The 26122-nt window shown below is 35.2% G+C and overlaps 1 protein-coding gene across 2 annotated transcripts in view; it reads right to left on the bottom strand.

Annotated features, from left to right (window-relative positions):
- The window catches only part of LOC583435 (annexin-B12), a 41639-nt gene extending 22479 nt beyond the window's left edge, over positions 1-19160 (bottom strand). The window contains exons 1-5 of one of the 2 annotated variants that reach the window (XM_030979724.1): positions 19030-19160; positions 15996-16220; positions 14970-15163; positions 13819-13902; positions 8918-8935 (exon numbers count right to left, since the gene is read on the bottom strand). In XM_030979724.1, the coding sequence (XP_030835584.1) occupies positions 8918-8935; positions 13819-13902; positions 14970-15163; positions 15996-16149 (450 nt within the window). In that variant the 5' untranslated portion in view covers positions 16150-16220; positions 19030-19160. The remainder of the gene's footprint in view (positions 1-8917; positions 8936-13818; positions 13903-14969; positions 15164-15995; positions 16221-19029) is intronic. The other variant, XM_030979725.1, reaches the window with a different exon arrangement.
- Between the last annotated feature and the right edge of the window lie 6962 nt (positions 19161-26122).

Below are 26122 nucleotides of genomic sequence, written 5' to 3'. Positions count from 1 at the left end.
ACCCATATGTACAAATGCTACAGGTTCAATTTCAACAAGGTTTCTTAATTATTTCTTTTTTCATTTTCTATATACATGTATTACACTATACAGAGATTCGAAATTGCACACATTTCATATAATATTTAGTACCTACAATACATGCACTTGCATATATTTTTTATTTCCTCATTCTGTTAATGATTTATACTGATACTTTGTCATCTCATGTTATAACAATATAAATACAATCAAGAAGAAAATGAAAGGGCACAGATGAGTATTTAGGAAATGTGAAGTTTACTTAGCCTTATTTATACATGTATGTAGTTGATATGGGGAAAAATACATTGTACCATGCTGCATATATATCGTCATCAATATTTTGAACCGGAAATCTGTCATATATATTACTGTTCGGATGTTGGTTCATAATATCGATGACAAAATCATTGAAATGTGCACAAGCTTGATCATATTTTTGTTTACCACTAAAGATATTCACTATCTTGTAACAGGCAATTTTAATTCCTTTTCAAATGCATTCTTTCAAACGCATTCTTTCAAACGCATTCTTTCAAGCGCATTCTTTTCAAGCGCATTCTTTTCAAGCACATTCTTTTCAAGCGCATTCTTTTCAAGCACATTCTACAAACTATTACTTACCGGTACATAAAACATATGTATTACATTATTCATCACACTAAATGTTATCACTTATTCATGATTTATATAAAATATCACCAACTATTGTTCTTAAATTATTATTCTACAGTCTATACTCTTATCTATTAAAGACAACATGAATTCAAAGCAATGGGACTATTAACTCATTTATTCGCCATCACTATGAACATGACTGACAAAGAAAGCGGACAAAATATACAGTTCCTCATGTAGACAAAGGAACATCCCTTCACTGCTATTATGTAAAAATGTGTAGAACAGGTGTCACATGCATATTCACCTTTTTACATAATAGCAGTGAAGGTATGTTCCTTTGTCTACCTGAGGAACTGTATATTTTGTCCGCTTTCTTTGTCCGTTATATTCATAGTGCATGGATCAAAACCCTGGACTGCCTAATTGTTTGGAGTACATTATCTGTTTTGGAGCAAGAAGGACATTAACTCTGTATTAAAGCCTATCTGCACTAGTTTGGCCAGGAGGGATAAGACCTCCCTACGTGGTCACTGACGGGTGGTTATCTCATCAAACCAGCTCTCAATTAACATAAGAAAAGGGGGATTATGGGGGACCAACGGGTAGTGCTTAGGCATTATTTGCTGTATAGAGGGTGCAAGTAGCTGCAAGTAGCTGCAAGTAGTGCAGACAGGCTTTAAAGTATATGAGTTTGTGCCCTTCTGGCTTGAAGCACACAATATTATATGTCTACGCTATATGTGTGACAAAAGTCAACCATGGCAGTCCTGTTTGTTCCACTTCATTTTGTTGACTAAAGCTGACAAAGAGTTAAGCCAACTAAAATTGATTCCTATACTTACTCATTTCAATTTCTTTTCTTTTTTTCTTCATTTTTTGAGGAGAAGTGATAATGGGGATGATGAGACCCTATATTATTTGATATTTCATATTTCTACCCACATGTACAAATGCTACAGGTTCAATTTCAACAAGGTTTCTTAATTATTTTTTTTTTCATTTTCTATATACATGTATTACACTATACAGAGATTCGAAATTGCACACATTTCATATAATATTTAGTACCTACGTGCACTTGCATATATTTTTTATTTCCTCATTCTGTTAATGATTTATACTGATACTTTGTCATCTCATGTTATAACAATATAAATACAATCAAGAAGAAAATGAAAGGGCACAGATGAGTATTTAGGAAATGTGAAGTTTACTTAGCCTTATTTATACATGTATGTAGTTGATATGGGGAAAAATACATTGTACCATGCTGCATATATATCGTCATCAATATTTTGAACCGGAAATCTGTCATATATATGTGACCCGGCACCACAAAACCAACAAAAAGTCGCAAAAAAATATTTTCCTGATTTCATCTGATTATGACAGAAGAAGTTCTCCTCATTAAAATGGTATATTACTTGTCCAAATTGAAGCTTCCTAACCCTTTCAATTTAGTGAATGAAAAGAGCTGGTGAGGGAGGTTACTGGTATTAAATTGTGAGAAAGAGAGCTTTGAAGTTTGGGGCTATTCAAGCATGCGGAGCAAGCAAACCACAGGGAAATCAATAGAAGGGTGAATCAAAAGGCCATAGCAACCACTATGAAGAGATTTTCAGATTAGGCTGAAATTTGGCCTGATGGTCAAACATAGTCTGTTCATTATGTTTCTGAGGTTTCAATGTGTGGACTTAAGTCTTTCAAAAGTTATTATGTTGTAAATGTATAGAGTTGTAATTGGACAGATTAAGTGAACTGCAACATAGTGCCGAGACACCTGCACTAGACAATGCCTATTCATGGTGGACCCGGAGTCTTTTTGTTCCCCCTTACATAACACTGCTTGTCACCTATCTTGTTTTGTATACATCTGGGCAATTATTTGTAACCACATTATGAACTTTCTTTATACTTAATTCCCATACTGTTTTCTTTCTCACAGGAGGTTCAAAGTATTTTTACTATGACTTGCTCTTTCATTTCCAGTAGCCATCCTGATGATAATTAATGGAAGCAATTCATAAATACCAGCCAGAAAGTGGTATAAAAATAAAGAAAGGCAGGAGACACACAGTAAAGACACCAACATAGAATAACGAAAAATAGAAAGAATGAGAGAGAGAGACAGAGAGGGAAAAGAAGGGGGAGAATTATGATAGCTGTAAGCAATATGATGATATCAAGAGTGTGAATGTGTGTTTACAATAAGAACTTGATTTCAAAACTCTTATGGGAGAATAAATTTGGAAGCACAGAAATGAAAACAAAATTATTTAGGGAATGTCACAACTCTTTCCCATCCTGTATCAAAAGTTTAAAAATGCAACAACTCTCTCTCATCCTTTATCACAAGTTTGAAAATGCAACAACTCTTTCTCATCCTGTATCACAAGTTTAAAATGCAACAACTCTTTCTCATCCTTTATCACAAGTTTAAAAATGCAACAACTCTTTCTCATCCTTTATCACAAGTTTGAAAATGCAACAACTCTTTCTCATCCTTTATCACAAGTTTGAAAATGCAACACCTCTTTCTCATCCTGTATCACAAGTTTAAAATGCAACAACTCTTTCTCATCCTTATTCACAAGTTTAAAAATGCAACAACTCTTTCTCATCCTGTATCACAAGTTTAAAATGCAACAACTCTTTCTCATCCTTTATCACAAGTTTGAAAATGCAACAACTCAAGCTACTCGAAGTCGTTAACGGAGAATATAAGACGAACGCAAATCTGGAACTCGGATGTGAAAGCGGATACAAACAAAATGGCGCGCCGCACTGATTGCTATAACGGACCAATCACAGCCCGCGTAGCACGACCCGTTAGCAACGACCGACCATTTCCGGACTACGATAATTTCGCTCGGGAAAAGTGATCAAATTTTGGAAGAGACCGAAGGCTGTGCGAAAAAAACTGGTCTAGAAAAACCGTTTAAAACACATCTTCTACTATGTTTTAGACTTCCAAATTTTGATACTAGGTACAGAAAAGACCACTCTTTCAGAAAATGCAAAAAAACAAAAATCTATTTTTTTCACCTAAATTGACATTTTAGCTGATTACGGAGAATCGCTGGTTGCGACTTTTTGTTGGTTTTGTGGTGCCGGGTCACATATTACTGTTCGGATGTTGGTTCATAATATCGATGACAAAATCGTTGAAATGTGCACAAGCTTGATCATATTTTTGTTTACCCACTAAAGATATTCACTAACATGTATAAAGCAATTCTAATTCAAGCGCATTCTACAGATAATTACTTGCCGTTATATAAAACATATGTATTACATTATTTATCACAATGAATATAATTGTACCTTACTGAATTTTAACACTTGTTCATGATTTATATAAAATATCACCAACTATTTTTCTTAAATCATTATTCTATAGTCTATACTCTTATCTATTAAAGACAACATGAATTCAAAGCAATGGGACTATTAACTCATTTATTCGCCATCACTATGAACATGACTGACAAAGAAAGCGGACAAAATATACAGTTCCTCATGTAGACAAAGGAACATCCCTTCACTGCTATTATGTAAAAATGTGTAGAACAGGTGTCACATGCATATTCACCTTTTTACATAATAGCAGTGAAGGGATGTTCCTTTGTCTACCTGAGGAACTGTATATTTTGTCCGCTTTCTTTGTCCGTTATATTCATAGTGCATGGATCAAAACCCTGGACTGCCTAATAAGCCAGTTTCGTAATGTAACCAAATTTAATGCATACGTCTTTGTGAAGTGCCTCAATACAAATTATTTCATTCACCTGATAAGAATAATAGTATTTCAATAGTCAGAATGCAACTGCATATATTAAGTTGTTGCCAGGTTGGACAAACATTATGGCTTGACCTACCTAGCAACACTTAATATATGCAGTTGCATTCTGACTATTGAAATACTATTATTCTTATCAGGTGAATGAAATAATTTGTATTGAGGCACTTCACAAAGACGTATGCATTAAATTTGGTTACATTACGAAACTGGCTTATTGTTTGGAGTACATTATCTGTTTTGGAGCAAGAAGGACATTAACTCTGTATTAAAGCCTATCTGCACTAATTTGGCCAGGAGGGATCAGACCTCCCTGCGTGGTCACTGACGGGTGGTTATCTCATCAAACCAGCTCTCAATTAACATAAGAAAAGGGGGATTATGGGGGACCAACGGGTAGTGCTTAGGCATTATTTGCTGTATAGAGGGTGCAAGTAGTGCAGACAGGCTTTAAAGTATATGAGTTTATATTATATTATATTATATGTGTACGCTATATGTGTGACAAAAGTCAACCATGGCAGACCTGTTTGTTCCACTTCATTTTGTTGACTAAAGCTGACAAAGAGTTAAGCCAACTAAAATTGATTCCTAGTTAGTTACTCATTTCAATTTCTTTTCTTTTTTCTTCATTTTTTGAAGAGAAGTGATAATGGGGATGATGAGACCCTATATTATTTGATATTTCATATTTCTACCCATATGTACAAATGCTACAGGTTCAATTTCAACAAGGTTTCTTAATTATTTCTTTTTTCATTTTCTATATACATGTATTACACTATACAGAGATTCGAAATTGCACACATTTCATATAATATTTAGTACCTACGTGCACTTGCATATATTTTTTATTTCCTCATTCTGTTAATGATTTATACTGATATTTTGTCATCTCATGTTATAACAATATAAATACAATCAAGAAGAAAATGAAAGGGCACAGATGAGTATTTAGGAAATGTGAAGTTTACTTAGCCTTATTTATACATGTATGTAGTTGATATGGGGAAAAATACATTGTACCATGCTGCATATATATCGTCATCAATATTTTGAACCGGAAATCTGTCATATATATTACTGTTCGGATGTTGGTTCATAATATCAATGACAAAATCATTGAAATGTGCACAAGCTTGATCATATTTTTGTTTACCACTAAAGATATTCACTATCTTGTAACAGGCAATTTTAATTCCTTTTCAAATGCATTCTTTCAAACGCATTCTTTCAAGCGCATTCTTTTCAAGCGCATTCTTTTCAAGCGCATTCTTTTCAAGCACATTCTTTTCAAGCGCATTCTTTTCAAGCACATTCTACAAACTATTACTTACCGGTACATAAAACATATGTATTACATTATTTATCACACTAAATGTTATCACTTATTCATGATTTTATATAAAATATCACCAACTATTGTTCTTAAATTATTATTCTACAGTCTATACTCTATCTATTAAAGAGATGATTCAGAGTAAATATGTATATAACCAACCATGAAAAATACTATGTCAATATAAAGAGACTGGCAAACATGACTGTAATTTAGTTTAGGATCTAAAAATGATACTCCACATCGTAATATCATATCACTCTAAAAATGGACTGTTGAAATTCACTGGGCAAAATTAGCTCAGACAAAACATGAAATTTGTTGAACCAGTTTCCTTATTTTCTTTACATTTCAAAATACGATTCTGTCCAATTAAACTAAAGAAACTTGTCTGTGCAGTGCTATTATATTATAATTTTGCTGTTTATGTTTCGATCCATGCTTAAGGTACAAAACTTCCATGCATGGCAAATTACTTTTTATATAAACATTATTCATCATTTGGATTGTTGAAATTTCGTATGCATTATAAGTCTGAATTCCATGTAATATACGGTATTTGTATAATTATTTATCGAGTGCAATCGTGATACAAATCATACAAATGCCACACTGTAAAAATGAAATATCAATTGCTAAAACACTATACTTCCTTTCAAATCTCACGCATCACGGATGCTACACAAACATAGTTTTACACCCGTCAGAGCACATATTCACTTGCTCAAATACCAATTTCAAAACAAGTATTAATTAAACAAATAAAAATTTAAAAAAGAGATAGATAATCTTTATCTGCCTCACAATTGGTGTACTTTGGGCAGGTGTGTTTCTAGCATTCTGTGTCTGAGTTTGAATTGATAGGAATTTCTTGGAAGGATTTCACTTTATCTTTTTGTAACTCAGGTGTTATCAATTAGCTTGCATGATAATTGTCTGTTTGGAGCCAGAAGGGCGTTAACTCATATACATGTACTTTGATACAGATTTATGCCCTTCAAGCTCTGAAAAAATTCTTTATACAAATTTTCCTAAACTCCTTGGAACAAACAGTTATATTTCATATCAAGGGCAACTTGAGAGCTTCAAAAATCACAATATATCGTCTGCTTACAGCCAGAAGGGCATTATGTAACTCGACAAAATAGCAGATGATGTTAACGCCATTTTCACTCACATCTACTGATGCACAAAGCACCAAATGTTCTATTAATGCTAAATGGAGATTCTGTACAATGTGTCCCTTTCCACATGAGATATTCATCAAGTTATTTAATTTAAAAATGAAAATCTCTTGATTTGACAATTGATTAATGGCTCTATCCAAGTATGAGGTATAACTAATAATAATCAATGATCTCATCAATTTTTTTTGCCATTTGGGGATGAAATAAATTATGGAAAAAAGATAATATTGTACAGGACAAAATTATGGAAAAAACGACACATTGTACAGAAAACATTACACAAATCGCCCTAGAGAGCAACCTAAAATAATGCATAGAATCATAAGTAAGAGAACACATAGTTTTAATGTTAATGAGAGTCATAAATTATCTCTAGCACTCAGATAAACTGTTATTAATGTGCGGCCTACAGGGTCATTCATGCCAGGCATAAATCTTGAGTGCTACTTCACATCCACTCCATGCATACATGCACGAAAGAGGTGAGATTGCATCAGTCCATGCTCACATTAGAGGCTTGTTCAGATAAGTAGTGGTAAACTGCTGCAGTTTACTGGGTATATGTGAACAAACCTTAATTGGCAAGATTTCACTATCGCATCACCATTCTAAAATATCTTGATGGAGCTTGATCTTCTGTACTTGCAAAAAATACAACACCATGTCTGAATTCTAGTATAAAAAAAGCCTGTTTGCTGTATACGTATTCTGAAGATGAAGATCAAACTACAATGTCCTGTTGAGTTGTTTTATTAAGATGTATGCTCAAGTATAAAGCAAAATTATGCAAGTTGGTCGTCAACCCAAGTACTTTTTTCCTTTTTTTGCATTACAAACTTGGCAACTTTCCTTACACAGAGATCACATATAATTAAGGTGCATAGCAAGAGGCAAGACAAATTATGCTCTGATTATATACATGTACCGGTAACTGAAAATCTTATTTTTGATTTATGAATAATTCACTTAGATTTGTATTCTATTCTTTTATCTTCTTATTATGCCCAAATGATCTCCAACTTATTTTGATTCCTGGCCCCTATCAGGATTCTGGAAGGGATTTAAGCCCCCCCCCCCTCCCCCCTCCCCCCCCAAAAAAAAAAAAATTGCGACAACAACAAACAAACATATACAAAGCACATGTACAAATAAATGCAAGAACCTCAAGACAACAAATTCCTAAAAGCCCCCCCCCCCCCCCCCCCCCGACCCCCCCAAAAAACAAAAAAACTTGATTGAAGAGACAATACCTGTGCTAATTAACTGAAGGTTTTAATGGCAAGAGGAGTGGTGGGGTGGAGGGGGGGGGGAGCAAGAGGGGGAAGAGAATTCAAAACTGTTAGTGAGACAAGTCAGACAGAGACAGACTATAGAGACAGAGACAGAGACAGAGACAGAGACAGAGACAGAGACAGACTAACATAGGGCAAGATATGGACAGACTGAGAGAGAGAGAGAGAGAGAAATAGACAGACACAGATATAGACATAAACTAACAGAGAGTGAGACAGACAACTTGAACTTGAACTGAACATACTGACAGAGAGTAAGAGAGAGAGAGAGAGAGAGAGAGAGAGAGAGAGAGAGACAGGCTGACAGAGAGCGAGAGAGAGAGAGACAGGCTGACAGAGGGCAAGAGATGGACAGACTGACAGAGAGAGAGAGAGAGAGACAGACAGACTGACTGACAGAGAGAGAGAGAGAGGGGGGGGGGGGCATATATAGGAGGGGTGAGGGCAGGCAGAAATATCAGACAACCAATGATTAGAAGAAACATTAAAGGAGAAGATTGCGGGTCAAGAGTCAAATAAATAAACACAACTGCAACAAATAAAATTCAATAAAATCAAATTATGTTTAACAAGATTCCATTCCATTAAAGGTTGGGCTAGAGGACGTGCATGGTTACTAAAACTCATCACACAAGCGGAAAATATATTTAGTACAAACCGTTGGATAAGGAGCACCCTGGGTAGATATATGGGGGAAGGAAAGACGAATAGAGTTATAAATATTTAAGAAAATAGAAAAGTTACTTGTAGGTCAGAGAGCAAAACTCAGCAAATTATTTAAATAAGCTGCAATACAAATGACATTTAAGTTTAAATGAACACAAAACTAATGGCAAGGTTTTTTAAAATTGAGAATAGCTCTACATGTACGTGCAGGAATCAAACGGTTAGTCCATCAACACTCAGTTGTTTGTTTTTCTTTTCCATTTTATCAAAGAGGATAGAAATTACTGATAGAACTATATACAGTGTATATAGAACTTTAAATTAAACCAAGTTTTGATGGTGCCACACAAAAAACCTCATCATTGCACTGATTACATACATGCAGTCAAAGTTGAATTGCATGATGAAAGCAAGGAAATTGAGAATTTATATCAATATTTATAGATGAGTGGAAATGGTACTTTTAATAGAGAGGTGATAGATATTTCACCTTTAGCTTGGAGCGAAATACATTATATCACACCTCAGTTAAGGAAATGATGAAAAAGTGTTTTTATACATGTGTAATGGTGGTTTCCATGGTGGTACGAACTACATTGTATACTGTCAATCTGTCAATCTTTCATGGAAACACACTATGTGTGTATTTGTAAATTCCTTAGCATGCTATGTATGATAACAACTTGAGAGTTTAAATCCCTTTTTATGTAATTCACTTCATTCAATCACCACACAAACAGAGTAAAAGGTAACACACCTACAAGATACAGGTATAGAATACCAAAGTATGACATCATAATGGCCAAATTGTCAAGGTTGCTGGTTCTAAACAATTTACAATTTACAAACACTGAATTTGCTCTACTCCAGCCCGTTGCTTGAATGATTTTGCTACCATGCTAACTACCGGTACTTCCATTTTCAATCCATAAATGTTTAAAGTCCTTATATATTCCATACTCTATTTACAGTAAATACTTTTTACTTTCTCATTTACATTCAGGTTCATGCAATGATGGTGAGGTTTTTTTTCCTTCAAATTTGGGGGAGGGAAGGGGGCTCACCACAAACATAAACAGCAAGCAATATGATAGGAAACGAGGCATAGATACACACCATTGGATTATTTGGATAGGGACAATCCTATAGATATGAAGGCAATAATTAAGGGAATTAGATTTGAAGATGGAAACAATAATAATAAATACTACAAATAAACATTAAAACATGAGAATTAAAAAAAAATATTATGTATACTAAAATAATATCTACACTGTAGTAATATTTCTGTAACCTTATATTAACATACATTAGGTAGTAATATCTATGTCGGGCCTTGAGGGCCATTTCCTATTTCGAGAACCATGGCAAGAGTGTCACAACTTAAGAAGTGATTTACATGTAGTTATTATGATGAGATATACATTTCAGTTTTTTATGGTTTGAAAGTATAAGTATAATTAACAAATGTTATGCTCCATTTGGCCAGCTTCCGTTTCTGTCACAGCTCACTTATTCTCTAAACTAATCACCCACTTTATGGAAAGAGAAACTGGATATTGGATAAATTGGGATATTACTTGATGACATCCTATTTCATTTTCATGAGGTATATAAAGCTGCTACAGAAAACATCTGGTCATCATTATGCTCTACATGAACAACAGATATCTTTCGACATATTTTCTTCAACATGTAGACAGAATTAACCCACTTAAAAAGTATAAACAAAATATGATCATGAACATTATGTAATAAGTATCCATGGAAACAAGGAACAAAAAACATTCTTTTTTTTCTTCAGTATCGAAAAAAGTTCATCAACTAAATCTGTGGTCTGTTTCAATGATTTTTGTGTATAATTCTGAGAGTGAGCTTACAGATGATCAAATTCACAGGAAAAATAGGAGAATACCGGTGCCAGTAACATACAGCTTGTGGGATGTTAATGGAAACAGTTTCCATGGAAAAAAGAAACACAACCATATTCATGTACCGTCGTTTTCAGTATTAAAAAAGGCCATCAACAAACTATGTGGTCTGTTTCAATGATTTTCATGTATAATTCTGAGAGTGAGGTTATCAATGATCAAATTCACAGAAAAATGTGGATTACCGGTAACGCACAGCTTGTGGAATGTATGTAATTTCAAGGACAGGTCAATTCATACACCGTAGCAAGCTACACATATGAGTTGAAACTTGAAAGGCAGTGATTCTGGGGCATATTATGCTGAAATTATTGTGAGATTATTTATTAGCATATTTTGTTATGGGTCAATGCATCAGAAGTGTATAAGCAATCCCCCTACTCCTTCCCCCCTTCGCACAATCAAAATTCAATGTATAACAAAATGACAATGAAAAAAATGAAGAAAAAAAAGTATAGCTATACTTATGGCTGTTTTGGCATGTACAGTATCATTCAAAAATATGGTTTTAATAGGCAGGCTTGCTGTGAGAGCACGCTAATAATTGGCCAGCTGTCAGCCGCTAGGCTGCCTGACACTAAACATGTACAATGTATGTCAGCTGACCTCCCTCTTCTAATCTAATTTCTTAAGATTAAGGTTCTTTATACAATGTTTCTCTGTAAAATGTTTTTCTTCTTCTATTGCTTACACGTATTGTATGTGATGCTTCTAATACGAGTTCCATATACATTTTGTTGTGTGTGAACAGGCAATCACTAAACTTGAGGAGGGATACTGGATACATACTATTGCACAAGATGATATCAAGTTCAATGCTGGGGCATATGGTGCTGTCATTAGTAAATGCACAAGGCAGTATTTCGCCTAGCATTGTCTGGCGATAGACATCTAGTACACACGGTACTCTGGCATGTAAGCACATGGCATGTTGGGAAGTGAAATTTTATTAAGTATTTTGATGTGCTCTAATTGAATTGACTGTTTAATGCAGACATCATCAGCATCAATGACAGATCTATAAATCACCATGTACACTGTATCTGATCTATCAATATTATTAAAAGATAAAGACAATTTATTTTTATAACATTATATTTGATATATATATATATATATATATTCTGCTTGCACAATGAATGGAAGCAAACTAGCTGCCAATTTATCTGTGATTTTAACTGATAATTACATAAAATGTTTATAATATCAATAACAAATTAATAAATTATAAACAAAACTTCACTGATGTGCATTGATCACAATGAACATTGTATTTTATTTTTTAATATTATTAAATAAAATATTGTTTTTAATAACAAAAATGCTTAAAACACCAATTAAAAAAACATCGCTGTCAGATATTAAATCACCATATACATCATATCTGATTTACATCACTTCTTGAGTATGCACTGATTCAGACCAGTAATTATCCAAGCTTAAGAGTGTTATTTTCTGGCCCAAATTACAAAATCTTGCTTTCCATTTATCCACGATTCTTGCACAAACGACACGCTCAATTGCTTTCACCAACAGTAGAATATTGACATACACCACTTTTCAACAAACAGACGTGAACCTTGTACCTGGTAAATCTCCATACACATGTAGCAATTAGTGGAATTAGTGTTTGCTACATGGGTAGCTGTATGATCAAGAGTAATATTTATATTTTTTTTAATTACATGTACAGAAAGGTTCACCGTTCACACAATGTTTCAGACTATATCATTTTAACAATCAAATATATTTCTGTAGTTAAATCCTTATAGGCAAGTTTTTTCTTATTTTATCTTACTCATCTGACTAAACAAAGATATCTTATTTTTATTTGCTTCAGAGTTTAAAATATGCTTTAACCACTTCTTCCAATGGATTGATTCAGCCATGGAAAGATTTGTGTACTGGTGTGAAAGTTCTTAACACAATTTCCATAGAGTAGAATTAACAGTGTAGGGACAAAAATGGAAAATTATTTTTGGCATACATTTGTTCTCAGTACACTCAATATACTTTTCTTATTTGTTTTGTCGAAGACGCAGTTGTATTCGGGAGCTTTTGAATAGCTTTTTTTAATTGTGCGTCTGTAAAGTAGCACTGTTATGAATATTGTTTTTCATGACAGCGCAGTAGACTAGTAGAGTATATTCATTATTAAAGTAGCTGCGCTATATCAATTGATCTAATAATTACTATTTTAATAATATGTGAACCAAAGAAATACAGAGTGTCGGCATTATTTCTTTCTTCTTCTTTTTTTTTTTTGGGGGGGGGGGGTAACTCTTTTCCAATTTGTATAACTTTTCACCCTATTTTACTGTATAACTGATGTCCTAAGGTACGCTGCTGAATCAGAAAGCCCTGATTGACACTGAGCAAGCAGTGATCTTTAAAAGCGACCGGTAATGTACATCTGATTAAATATGCATTAACTGCTGTACATCAAGACACACAGAACTGGGGCTAATCAACCACATTACTGCCAGTGTAATAACATCAATCCTAGGCAACATCTGTGTACCTGTTTGTAACCCAATGCATTACATGGGGGGTATATACTTACAGGCAGCATAAGCCCCCATATCAAAATGGAAAGGGAAAACAGACTGACCACCCTCCCATAACTGGATTAGTTTTAAACCACTGGAAGGACAAGTTTTTATCTGTATTAAACTCATGATTATTATTGTACTTTTTACTTGTTGAGAAAATCTACAAGAAAGAATATATTTAGAGAGATTCATCACATTATTTTAAGGCACAGAAAAGGCAAAGTCAAGTGAGAAAAAGTATTAAAAATTGGAGAAGAGGTGAGAGAAAGCAAGAAAGAGAGAGAGAGAGAGAGAGAGAGAGAGAGGGTAGAATCATAGCATCATAGATAAAAACAAACAGACAAACATTTTTTTTTTAAAGTGAGAGTACAAAATTCCACTTTTTCATGTAGAAAAAAAAAATTACTTACTGCAAATCCCATGTTTGGTTGAGCGCCATACGGTAAACCACCGCCGTGCATTGATCCATAGTCTGATGGCATAGGCATTCCGGCCTAGAATTGAGCAGTTATAATACAGTAACATGAATTTAGATTCCAAAAACAATTTTTCTAGGATACTAGCCTGAATGAATCTAGAGGCTATGTAACAATAATTAATCATATAGCACAATCAACATATATTTCAGTATGAATTAAACCAAAGAAAAACTTCAAATAATAAGGTTAAAGGTAATACAAAGTTTGGGGAAATTTTGAAAATTGGGTGGATAGTGAATCTTTACAATTTTGATAAATTTGGATGCCCCAGTGGATGTATTTTAAGCACTAAAAAAATTAACCCCTAAAACACTTCTGTTTTCGAGAAAAATTGAATATAAAAATTTACCGGTGCTCTCGGTAAATTTTGATAAATTTCAAATAGCGCCTACGGCCTTATAATGGTAGCTGCGACCATGAAAATCTCAGAACATGTAGTTGTGATATATAATTTCCAAACGGGAATAGCTAATCGGTCGATTTTAGTCAAGAAACATCGTTTCATAGCTAAATTAATATCTTGACCTTGAAAGGGAGCTATACAACATAAAGAGTTTATTATTTATAATTTCATAACTTTAGACTCGATTTCAACCGGGACAACGATCAATGAATATTGTAGGAACGCATATGCTTCCAATATGTTAATTTGAACCAAATTCATGACCCCATACCAAAACTTTGTAATACCTTTTACTAATGAATCCAACCTCTAAAAAAATGCCCTCTTGCAGGTCATACAACCTAAAATTGCAAAACTATTGACATCTTCCTGAACGTATAAACAGACATAAGTTCTCAAAGAATTTAATTCATATTTTGTTCAAAAAAATTTGGAGGACATTTACAGAAGCACTTTGGATGTGATTTCTTAAATGCAGTAATAATATGAGAAACATAATTTCTTTTTCACTGAAAGTGAGGCTTCATTTCACATGCTTCTTAATTCAATAATTATGACTAATTCAATCCAATCCAGTTAAATTCTTAAATGTCTCTATAATTTATCATGTTTGAGGGCCCTTGATATGTTTAATTGCATTTGTTTGTCAGAAAAGTCTTAAGGGTAATGAGTTGCCTACCTGTGGTGGTGCCCCGTAGCCAGGCTGTTGAGGGGGGTAACCTGGTTGTGGTGCTGGGGGATAGGAGGGTTGCTGTGGGGGGTAACCAACCCCTGGAGCCGGTGGGTAGCCTGGGGCAGGTGCAGGGGCGGGAGGGTAACCCCCTGCTCCAGCCGGGGGTGGGTATCCGCCTCCTGCTGCTGGTGGGTAACCCCCTTAGATCAAAAATTTATAATTGATTGATTAATTGATAATGGTTTTATTGAGAATAAAAGAACAACAATGCATCGCGGCCTAAAGGGCCGAATTGGGCAATGTTTTACAAATGTAAAATACAATATATAAAAACACTAATTCATATAAAAAAAACATCAAAATTAATGAACTGAACTTGAATGAGTCAATTGTTAAGAATAATATTTTACTTTGGAATTCTTATTTCTTATTATTTTATCTCCCTACCTCATTTTTATAGTAATATTAAAGCTCATCCTAACTAATGAATATTTTCATGGGCATCTGAGTGCTTCTTAAATGTCTTGAAATTTGTGCGATTTATGATTGTTTTTGTTTAATTGAAATTTGTGAGATTTATGATTTTTATTGTTTTATTGAATAACACTATTATAAAATGCCAAGTCTTACATGCAATTTCTCAAACTCTGAAAAATTTATTAATAAAATTAATAATTGGAGACAGATACGCAGAGCATTAATTATTCAATTTCTAATTAATTCTAAAAATCCACCCAATATTTGCTCATGCTTTTTCCAGTTGTCAATGGGTTGAATAACACTTAAATTTTTTATGGGTTAGTTTTTGCAACAAAAAATCATTTTTTTCTTCCCTTTATTATTAAATATTGATGAGTGAATTTTCATAAAAATTTGTTTCTACGGAAATGCAATGCGATGTAACTTTCTAAATATTTAACGAAAGGAAAAAATTGCACTCTGCTTTATAAACTTGTATTCCCTTTTTCATCAAAATCATATCAATAACAATAAAAACAACTCAAAATGTCATGGTGTCCCATTGTATCTTACCTGCTGCTGGGGGGTAACCTCCTTGTGGGGGATATCCAGCAGGTGCCGGAGCCTGAGGGTAGCCTCCTGGCTGAGGGTAGCCCCCTGCCTGGGGTGGGTAGCCGCCCCCTTGCTGGGGGTAGGGTGCCCCTCCGGTTGGGTATGGGTAGCTCATCTTTGGTGTGTGGTGGTCAACGAGCGATCAGTTGGGAAAATTTGAGATGCTGTTTTGTATGTGTTATGAACCTGTGGGAAGACAATGTACAAACTGTCAACAACAGGGAACTACACAAACTACATGTATAAATCATATTCAACATCTCCTGTGGCAATTTATGTTCTCAAATGTGCCTAGAGCAAGCCATTTGTAATGATAATAATACCATCTATTGTACCATACATGTATTTTTGTCTGGAAAAAATGTCCATCCCTAAATGTATCATTACGGCCAGGTATCGAGAATATAGGGACTCACCCATCCTTATCTTCAAATTTTTTGTCTTCATTCTACCCTGTTCTCTATTCTCCTAGCTCATTTCCTTTCAGTCTGAGTCTGTTTCCCTCCCTCTCTTAGTCTTTGGTTATTTTTTGTACTTTCTCCTCCTTCTCTTTCTCCCCCTCTCACCCCATCTCTTTTTCTCATTCACTCCCTTCCCCTCTCCCTTTCCCCCTCTCACCTCTCCCTACAAGTATTTAGCCTCTACATGTACCACCTAATTTGCATAACTCTTGATTATCCATTGTTACTCAGTCAAACACATTTTCACAAAGAGAAAATCAAAAAAATCACACTCCTCCTTGATACCAGACTAGTGTTTACATGGACCTGTTCCAGACAGCTTATAGGCCATCAATACCATTCTTGTCACAAATCAACAGTTTCCTGGATTGTATCTACTTAGCTACTGGTCTTGAGATATGATTGCCCACCTGTCTTCACATTACACCTGACTCATTCTAGTTTTATCACTATCATAATCATAATCATGATTCAGCTTGTTGAATTAAAGGTAACACTTTTCTATACAATCTACTAATGTAGGGTGACACAGGTTATATGATTTTCATAGTTATAAATACAGGGCAGTAAAAAAAAAAAACAGAATAGTATCCTTCCGAGTTCCAATATTTCAGAGTCAAATTCACTGGTACCAGGGGAAGGAGAATCTTTCACAAGGAAAATGATACCAACTTAGCGAGATTCACAAATTTAGTAGAAGGAATTTATTTTAGGGAACATTTTTGACATATTAAAGGTAAGAGCTCATATTTGTCCAGTATCAATGAAACAGCATTAAATTAAAATATAAAAACCATTGGTATATTTTTATGTCTGTGGTTAACAAGTTATTTCAAACTCCTGAAGAAAAGAAAAATATGTGTGAATATCATGTTTGTGTTCAATTTGACATTTGACCACACAATGATACATTATTCTGTAAGGAGCACTTACGGTGGACGTCTTAAACATTGTTTCACAAAAGAAATACTTGACCAATTTTGGCCAACTTGGTATCGCTTCTCTTACTAAAATAATTCCCCATTTTGTATAGGCCAGCCTGTATATCAGGCACGGCACATTTAGGTCTTACTCTTTGTTAAGGCCTTTCTATTGTAAAATGGTTCTTGGGATGAAACTAGATCATGGTATCATTAAAAGACAAGCTCAGAATCCCTTTCTCCAGGAGCTTTGCCTAGGGAATATTTAAAAGTGTCAAAGGCTCTTGACAACGTATTAATATGTATATTGCTTGATGTTTTAATAACTCAAGAAGACAAGAACATTAACAAATCTGAAAATACAAACATTCCATAACTTGCAGCAGAAGTAGCAGAATAAATAACTTTACATTCCCCAAAGAAAGGGTAATTTACATTTTGTTATGCTAAATCAAAGAAATATTATGATTATGATAAAAATATCAAAGACCAATCAAGAGATTGTTATATAAATATCTTTTTCACCTGATAAAAACTTAAATTTGTGCAGCTGACAGCAAAATCATACTATTCTTTCTATTTACTAAATTCTTTTAAAAAAATTATTAGTGCATTTAGCATTACAAAATATTTCAAATAGATGATTATACCAATCATAATTAAAGTGAAACACTTAAAGAGATTGGAAAATGACAAAAAGTGGTTTTTAAATCAATTTCTGTCTTCAACAATTTCATTCATTTTCTTTGCTTTTTGTTAAATCAATAATCATCAAACTAACAGTAGACATCTAGTCTTATTCTAGAGTTATGCAGTAATCTCAAAATGAGCATGTGAAAATAAAACGATTCCATGACATTTGCTCCGGCGACAATTGCTCCGCTGTAAATTTCATACACTAATCGAATGGCTAACTTCAACCCTGGATTCAACACTATACCCTACCCTAAACCTAACCCTAAACCTAACATAAAACCCTATTGAAACCCTAACCCTAACCCTACATCTTAGACGAAATAAAGCCCGGAGCAATTGTCGCAGGAGCTAATGTCGTGTCACCAATAAACCATCTATTTTTCTCATTTCAATGTCAACCAAAACCCAATGCTATATATGGGTAGTCATAAAAAGTAAAAAATTGTTATCATTTATTGTCTGTCATCATCATTTTTGTATATCACCATCATCCCCATCCTCCTCGTCCTCCTCATCACCATCCCGTGTCATCCTCCTCATCTTCATCAACATCAATTCACTATTGATTCATCCTGACCTTGATCCATTCAGTCACCATTTCATTTAATCCAAAACAACCCCAATTATGGCGGCAATAATGATCTATTTCTTTGTCTCTTTCTCACATATTTCTCCTCCTCTTCTTATTCTTTCTCATACCACTCTCGTTGGGTGTGAATATTGACAGCACTTTACGTGATAGGTAAAGCGAAATTTTTCGCTCGATTATTAATATTAGTCTACATTATTAGAACCGTTTTAAACACATAAAGAACTTACATAAATACAGGTATGTGGGACAACAGTAAGGTAAAACTGAGCCAGTATTACTCGTGCGTTTGTTCTATTAAACAACAACAAAAAATATCAAATACTTACCAAGTCAACCAAGAGATAGTCAATGTCTGATCCTAATGAGAAAAATGACAAGAACTACCAAAACTTTTTATTTGAAAATTATATATCACAGAAGTGAATTTCTGAGCATACGCCCTCGTCGAAGCTAACTTAATCTTATCGTTTTAGTTGACGTTTAGCGCGTGAGCGTTATGTTTGGCATTTAATCGTACGTACAACGCACGGCTACCTCTCGCACACAATATCCTGAAATATTCTATCTATACATGACAAACGGGCAAAGATTTAATAGCGCCTATACTCTATGGAAGATTTTGTTGGATTTATTTTTGTTTTCATGACTCATTTCTGCCACTGATAAACCGTTGACAGTTCTACGTCATACCACCGACAGATAGTACACACGACTCTTAGGTAGAGTTCGCTTTTGACGTCATACATGAGTTTCTTCGTATTTTGGGCCTACATTTTTCGAAATATATATATATCGATGACTGTTATATAAAAAGAATGAAAAGAATAGAAAAGATATGATTGGACAAAAATGACGTAGCTATAAAAGGCAACTTATGATCGTTAAAACCCCACACTACAGTGTCATGATAAAGGTAATCTTTATTTAGGCTTTATAATAGATCAACCATAAAATAACTTCCGCAAAATGCTTATGCTGATTAAATTTATCGAATTATATGAGTTTGATGTGTGTTTTTTTTTTTTTTTTCCTTCGGGGGGGGGGGGGGGGCACATACATGTAATTGATCGCCGGGTAAAAAAAAAAGGGGGGGGGTCTAAAAAAGTTCAACCGAACCCCCCCCCCCCCCCGTGGCTACGTACCTGATTATATTTAGACCTACTTATTAAACGAAGGCAAATAATAATAAGAAGAAGATGATGAAGAAGAATGAAGGAGATCGAGAAGACGAAGAAGACGAAGAAGAAGAAGAAGAGGAAGAAGAAGAAGAAGAAGAAGAAGAAGAAGAAGAAGAAGAAGAAGAAGAAGAAGAAGAAGAAGAAGAAGAAGGAGGAGGAGGAGAGAAGAAGAAGAAGAAGAAGAAGAAGAAGAAGAAGAAGAAGAAGAAGAAGAGGAGGAGGAGGAGGGGGAGAAGAAGAAGAAGAAGAAGAAGAAGAAGAAGAAGAAGAAGAAGAAGAAAAAGAAGAAAAAGTGTAGGAGACTGAGAGAGAATGGAGAAAGATACATCTGTGCCTTATCAAGTGACATTTGGGACTAGTGAATTTATTGTTGCCGTTTTTTTTTTGTGTGTGCTTTTGGCGTTATAATTCGTTAAGAATATTTACGCCTTTGATTTTTCTTTAAATTTTGTTTGATAAAATCAAGTGACATTTGGGGCTAGTGAATTTATTGTTGCCGTTTTTTTTTTTGTGTGCTTTTGGCGTTATAATTCGTTAAGAATATTTACGCCTTTGATTTTTCTTTAAATTTTGTTTGATAAAATTGTGGTTCATGCTCTTCGCAATTAATACATACATAACTCATAACTATATATATATTTATAATTTGGGGAGGATATACAATTAAAGAGAGTGAGATCTTAGATCCACAGTCTCTGCTAACTATTCTGTCGGACGGACCCCGGTTTGGTACTGAATCGTGTCTTTGGGTTGATGAAATGGAAAGGTCGGTCCTCAGAGACAGATCATATTTCTCCCGTTATTTCGCAGTCTCTCTCTCTCTCTCTCTCTCTCTCTCTCTCTCTCTCTCTCTCTCACTCTCTCTCTCTCTCTCTCTCTCTCTCTCTCTCTCTCTCTCTAGGCTTTCTATCTCTCTCTCTCTCTCTCTCTCTCTCTCTCTCTCTCTCTCTCTCTCTCTATCTCTATCTCTCTCCCTCTCCCTCTCTTCCCTGAGTTCCCTCTCCTTTTCTTTCCATACCCTTTAATGTCCCCTCTCCGATCTACGATTGTGTTCAATCCAATGAATTGACTTTATCGATCTTGTTTACGAATATGCCTAAAATCATATAAGAAACGCGTAGGCCTACAGGAAATAAGTGTTACCATGCATTTAAGAAGAGAAAAGAATTTATGAGACTTCTAAAACGTCTGATTTGTAACAACACAAATGGTTTACTGATGAAATGACTTGCGACTGGCAGTACGTATCTCCAAAACACAGATCACAGATATGGGTAATTCCATAAATTAAAGTAACCTACTATGTGACATTATTGGTGTCCCTTTACATAAGGAACCCACACTATTTGTGGCTCTGAGTAAAGACTTAAACAGTGGAGTTTGATTGTTAAGAAATTCTAGGTATGAGGATGCAATATTATGCTTAGAAATCATTTTACAATCTCACTCCACTATTTAGGTCTTTACTCAGAGCCACAAATAGGTGTGGGTTCCTTATGTAGCAGGGACACCAAAAATATCACAAAGTGGGTCCCTAATAATGGATTACCCATCGATGCGAGCCCATGGCTGGTCTTTAAAAAAAAAAATCGTCTCATGGTGGCGCTCTTCTCAAACCACTCTTCTGTATCATCAACAAATTACAAAAATAAACACTGTATTATCAGGGAACACACTTCACTTGGTTCTTTTCTGTGCTCGTATTTGGAATAACAGATGGTAAATTAGTAGCGTACCCGGAATTTGATCTATAGAAGGGGCTCAACATCCGAGCTACAATATTCTTGTACGATTGTCGTTCTGGTGAGGGGTGGGGCTTATATGGGAAGAATGAAAAACAAAGGATGACTGGAATAGGTGATTTGAAATATCATATATTTCTTTGCGACATGATAGTCTGAGAAGCAGAGGCGGCCCTCCCGGGAGAGCAGAGGGGGCACAGTGCCCTCCACTTTTTTAAGCACCCGAAATGTGCCCCTTTTTACATAGGAAAAGTGCCCCTTTAACTTTGTAAGAAGTGCCCATTTTAACATATGAATAGTGCCCCTTTTACATTGACAAGTGCCCCTATTAATTTTTAAAAGTGCCCTTCCTCTTTTCACCTCTGATAAGTGCCCATTTTTTTCACACGTGCCCCTTTTCCTTCAACAAGTTCCCATTTTCCTTTGCAAAAAGTGTTCATTTTCCATTCTCATAAGTGCCCTTCTTTATCTCTACAGTAAGTGCCTCTTTTCAGGTACGAGGAGTTACTCCTTTTCACTTCAGATAAGTGCCCCCTTCACCTCCGATAAATGCCCCTTTAAAATCTGATCGGTGCCTTTTTTCAGATAAAATAAGTGCCTCTTTTCAAATCTGATAATTTTCCTTTTAACAATGATACGTGCCCCTTTTCCTTTCTAATAAGGGACCTATCCCCTTTTCATAAATGTCCTTTTCACCTCTTATAAATGCCCCTATGAAAATCTGATGGGGGTCCCTTTTCCGTCGACAAATGCCCATTTCCTATTCTCATAACTGATTTCTTTCATCCCTGGTGAGTGCCTTTTTTTTGAGGGTGTAAGAAGTGCCAATTTTAACCTCTGATAATTAATCTTTGTACTTTGACACGTGCTCCTTTTCTTTTCTGATAAGTGTCCCCTTTTCTTCTCATCATTAAACGCGCCCCTCATTTCAAGCGACTAAGAGCAATTTCCCCAAAGCTCGCTCGCTACGCTCGCACGCAATTATAGATGATATACTTATGTTACTTATCAAAGGTCCTTTCGGTCTTCCGTTATGAGAATGTGCTTATAACCCCATCAGGATTGGGTTTTTCCTCTTTATGAGATGTAATTTTTCGCACTGCGACCTACCAAATCTTGAACTTTTTCCTCGCTCGCTTCACTCGCTCGCAAATAGATTTTCAGACCATCAAACCCAGCTGCAAAGTATAATGCTTAAGCAATATCTTGTATGGTGTATGAAGTGAAACAAATATTGAAATCATCCCTGATAATGTAATCACAATGTAGGGGTATATACCAATGTCTAAAAAACGTATATTTGTGGGTGCCTTTTTTTTCTTCCAGAAAGTGCCCTTTATTCTTGGTTCCCCCCCCCCCCCCCCCCCCCCCCACTTTGGGAGTCACTCAGCCGCCCCTGCTGAGAAGTATAATTCTGTTGTCATTAGGCTGAAGATGAAGACTCCAAACGTGTATCTCTCTTGTATATATGTAATGCTTTCATAACCAAACCTTTTCGGGATTCCTCTCACAAAAGAACATCTCTCTCAATTTCCCTACATCTATCCATACATTACCAAATAGTCCTCCATAATGACGAACCTGAAAAGAAAATAATACCCTTTCTCACTTTTTTTCTATATAGCCCCCTTTTAAACCCAACATTGCTTTTCATTACCATACTCACATGGTGAAACAGCAAACTTATGAATTTCATGTATCGTTCTTGTACATACAAAAATGCACTCTTGATGTACGTTCTGTGGCGCAGGGTAAGTAGGCCTATAGGGGGGGGGGGGGTGTACTGACATTATTGGCGGTCTTATTTAGTCGCCTTACAAGATACTCCGCTGTAGGGGAGTGATTGTATGGCTATCATCTCCACCCCTCCCCCTTTTCGAATCTCTCTCTTTCCCTCTCTCTCTCTCTCTCTCTCTCTCTCTCTTTCTCCCTCAGTCTCTTTCCCTCCCCCCCCCCCCCTCTCTCTCTCTCTCTCTGTTGTATTATTCTTTCCACCATTCAATAGCTCTCATCCCTCGGATGTGTTGACTCTCCTTGATCTATAAAAAACAGGAATGACACATTTTTCTACCTCAATAAAGACAGCTTTATTTATGATACATGTGTTAAAATAAGACCCTCTAAAAACATAATACAACACGTTTTAAGGGCACAATATGGCACACAAAAATGAAAAGCAGATTATAATCGACCCAACACCAATCCCGGTGTTCATTCAGCATTACAATAAATCACGATTGTTCGAGGGTGCAAAATTAGCCCCTTTTAGGTGGACAATTAAAATTGAGCAATAATATTATTATTATATTGAACGTGAAGACGAGAAAATAATGATTTAAACAAAATATATATATACATATACATAATTTTATAGAATTTCCAGAGAGGCATGATAAGGAACCCGTATTATTGGAGCATAATATACACCTATATACTCTTTTATTTTATTTTTAAAAACTTGCAAAACATGAACATTAATAGCATCACCAAACATCTTACAAAACGCTTTTAACCAACATACTCTCACTGAGAGATCTGGTGGGGCAATCAAGTGGGTTACTGCATCTCAGAATGGGTAAATGATTACAATACAGGCAATAAAAAAGAACAAACTAATACCGAAACGATATAAAAGCAAAAACAAAATTATATTTCACATCAAGGAGGTATCCATGTTTTCAGATTCAGATGATCTTAACTAGAAGAGCAATTTTGACATGATATTTCAGAATTTCGTTCCATACCAAATGAATGTAGTCACAAAAATAGATAACAAATTAGGACACTTTGCTTCACATCAATATTATTAGATTGATTTATAATAATAATAATAATAATAATAATAATAATAATAATAATAGGCATTTATATAGCGCCGTCTATCTAGACAGTTCTATTCCGAGGCGCACAAGAAAAATAGAAAGAATGAGAAAGTTTGGATGAGTGTCATAATGCCAAGTACAGGTATTGTAAAAAAAAACATAAGATTTCAGCTTTGATTTAAAGGAAGTTAAGATTCTCAAATTAAATGGTAAATTAGTCCAAAGACAAGGTTCTGCAGATGAAAAAGCCGTTTCACCGCAGGCTACTCGTGTCTTGGGGATATTTAGAAGATGCTGGTGTGATGACCTTAGGCTACGAGCTGGTGTATAAAACAAGGTTTTGTAAATAATTTGGTGCTAATTCATTTACAGCCTTCCACGTGAGGAGAAGGATTTTGAATTCTATGCGCTTGCGGATTGGCAACCAGTGCAGCTTTTTGAGAACAGGAGAATTGTGATCATATTTAGATGTCCCTGATAAAACACTGGCAGCTGCATTCTGAGCATGTTGAAGTTTGTCAAGATTGCGTGAAGTAATATTGAAAAGAAGAGCATTGCCAATATCTAATCGAGATAAAAACAAATGCATGTATAAGCAAAGCAGCAGACTTATGGTCAAGGACTTTTCGAATGCTATTAACATTATGGATGTTATGATACACTGATTGACAGATCTTCTCCACGTGTGCATCCATGCACATGTTCTCTTCAAATATAACGCCGAGATTTCAAACTGTGATTGTCAACATCAGGGTCGGCGATCCCTGTATACCATTAACAAGACCACTATTTCGTAACATTCGAATTCGCGGATTTTGTTACAAAATTAGTTTCGACAGTCGCGTCTGTGGAATTCATGACACAGTAATCATACATAAATTGCGCATTGTTATACTAGGTGAACACATCGGGATAAATATACCAGAACAATGAAATAACACAATTCGTATAATAGGTAAATAAGAATAAATATTTAATGTGTTTGTATAACTTTCATTCTTTCTCCTACATTGTCAATACAGCAATGTCTATCAAACCAATGAGTCCTTGATCAAACATAACTGTTCAATGGTTCAGTAGAGGCAAAGAAATATTTGTTTGTGCAAATTTAATGTTCTTTTATGACAGAGTAAATAAAATTGACACAATGATTGGCAGCAATGACTAACTGCATAACCGTAAAATTCCCATAAACGTTATAAAATAAAACAATGGCGAGAGATACGTGGTAGTATGGGAAGATACGCGTCAGTGTGACATTAAAATATGCAATTGTCAGGATGATGATATCAACATTTTCATTGAATACATCTGAGAGTTGTATATCATAATATTCTCTTTAAAATGGGAGCACCATCATTTTTATAGCTGTACATTACGAAAATAGGCAAAAAAGTACACAATGCAATACATCAACGTATAGACTATAGACATACCAAAGGAATAGTGGAACCTATATTCGATAGACGGCTGCAAAGTGTCTCTCACCAAGTTTGTTTTATTTTCCAACTTAAAATAACATGGAAGGTTTCCGTCAAGAGTGTAGTGGCAGGCGCGTACGCAGGGGGGGGGGGGGGGGGGGGGGGGGGGGTGTTTGGGGGTTTAAACCCCCTTTGGTATTTTTATGTGTATAAACCCTGCTAAAAAAACCCAACCCCCCCCCCCCTTTGGTTTTTT

The sequence above is a fragment of the Strongylocentrotus purpuratus genome, unplaced genomic scaffold (assembly GCF_000002235.5).
Source record: "Strongylocentrotus purpuratus isolate Spur 01 unplaced genomic scaffold, Spur_5.0 spur5_scaffold_10, whole genome shotgun sequence".
Classification (NCBI taxonomy): Eukaryota; Metazoa; Echinodermata; class Echinoidea; order Camarodonta; family Strongylocentrotidae; genus Strongylocentrotus; species Strongylocentrotus purpuratus.
This window is presented reverse-complemented; position numbering and strand designations above follow the sequence as displayed.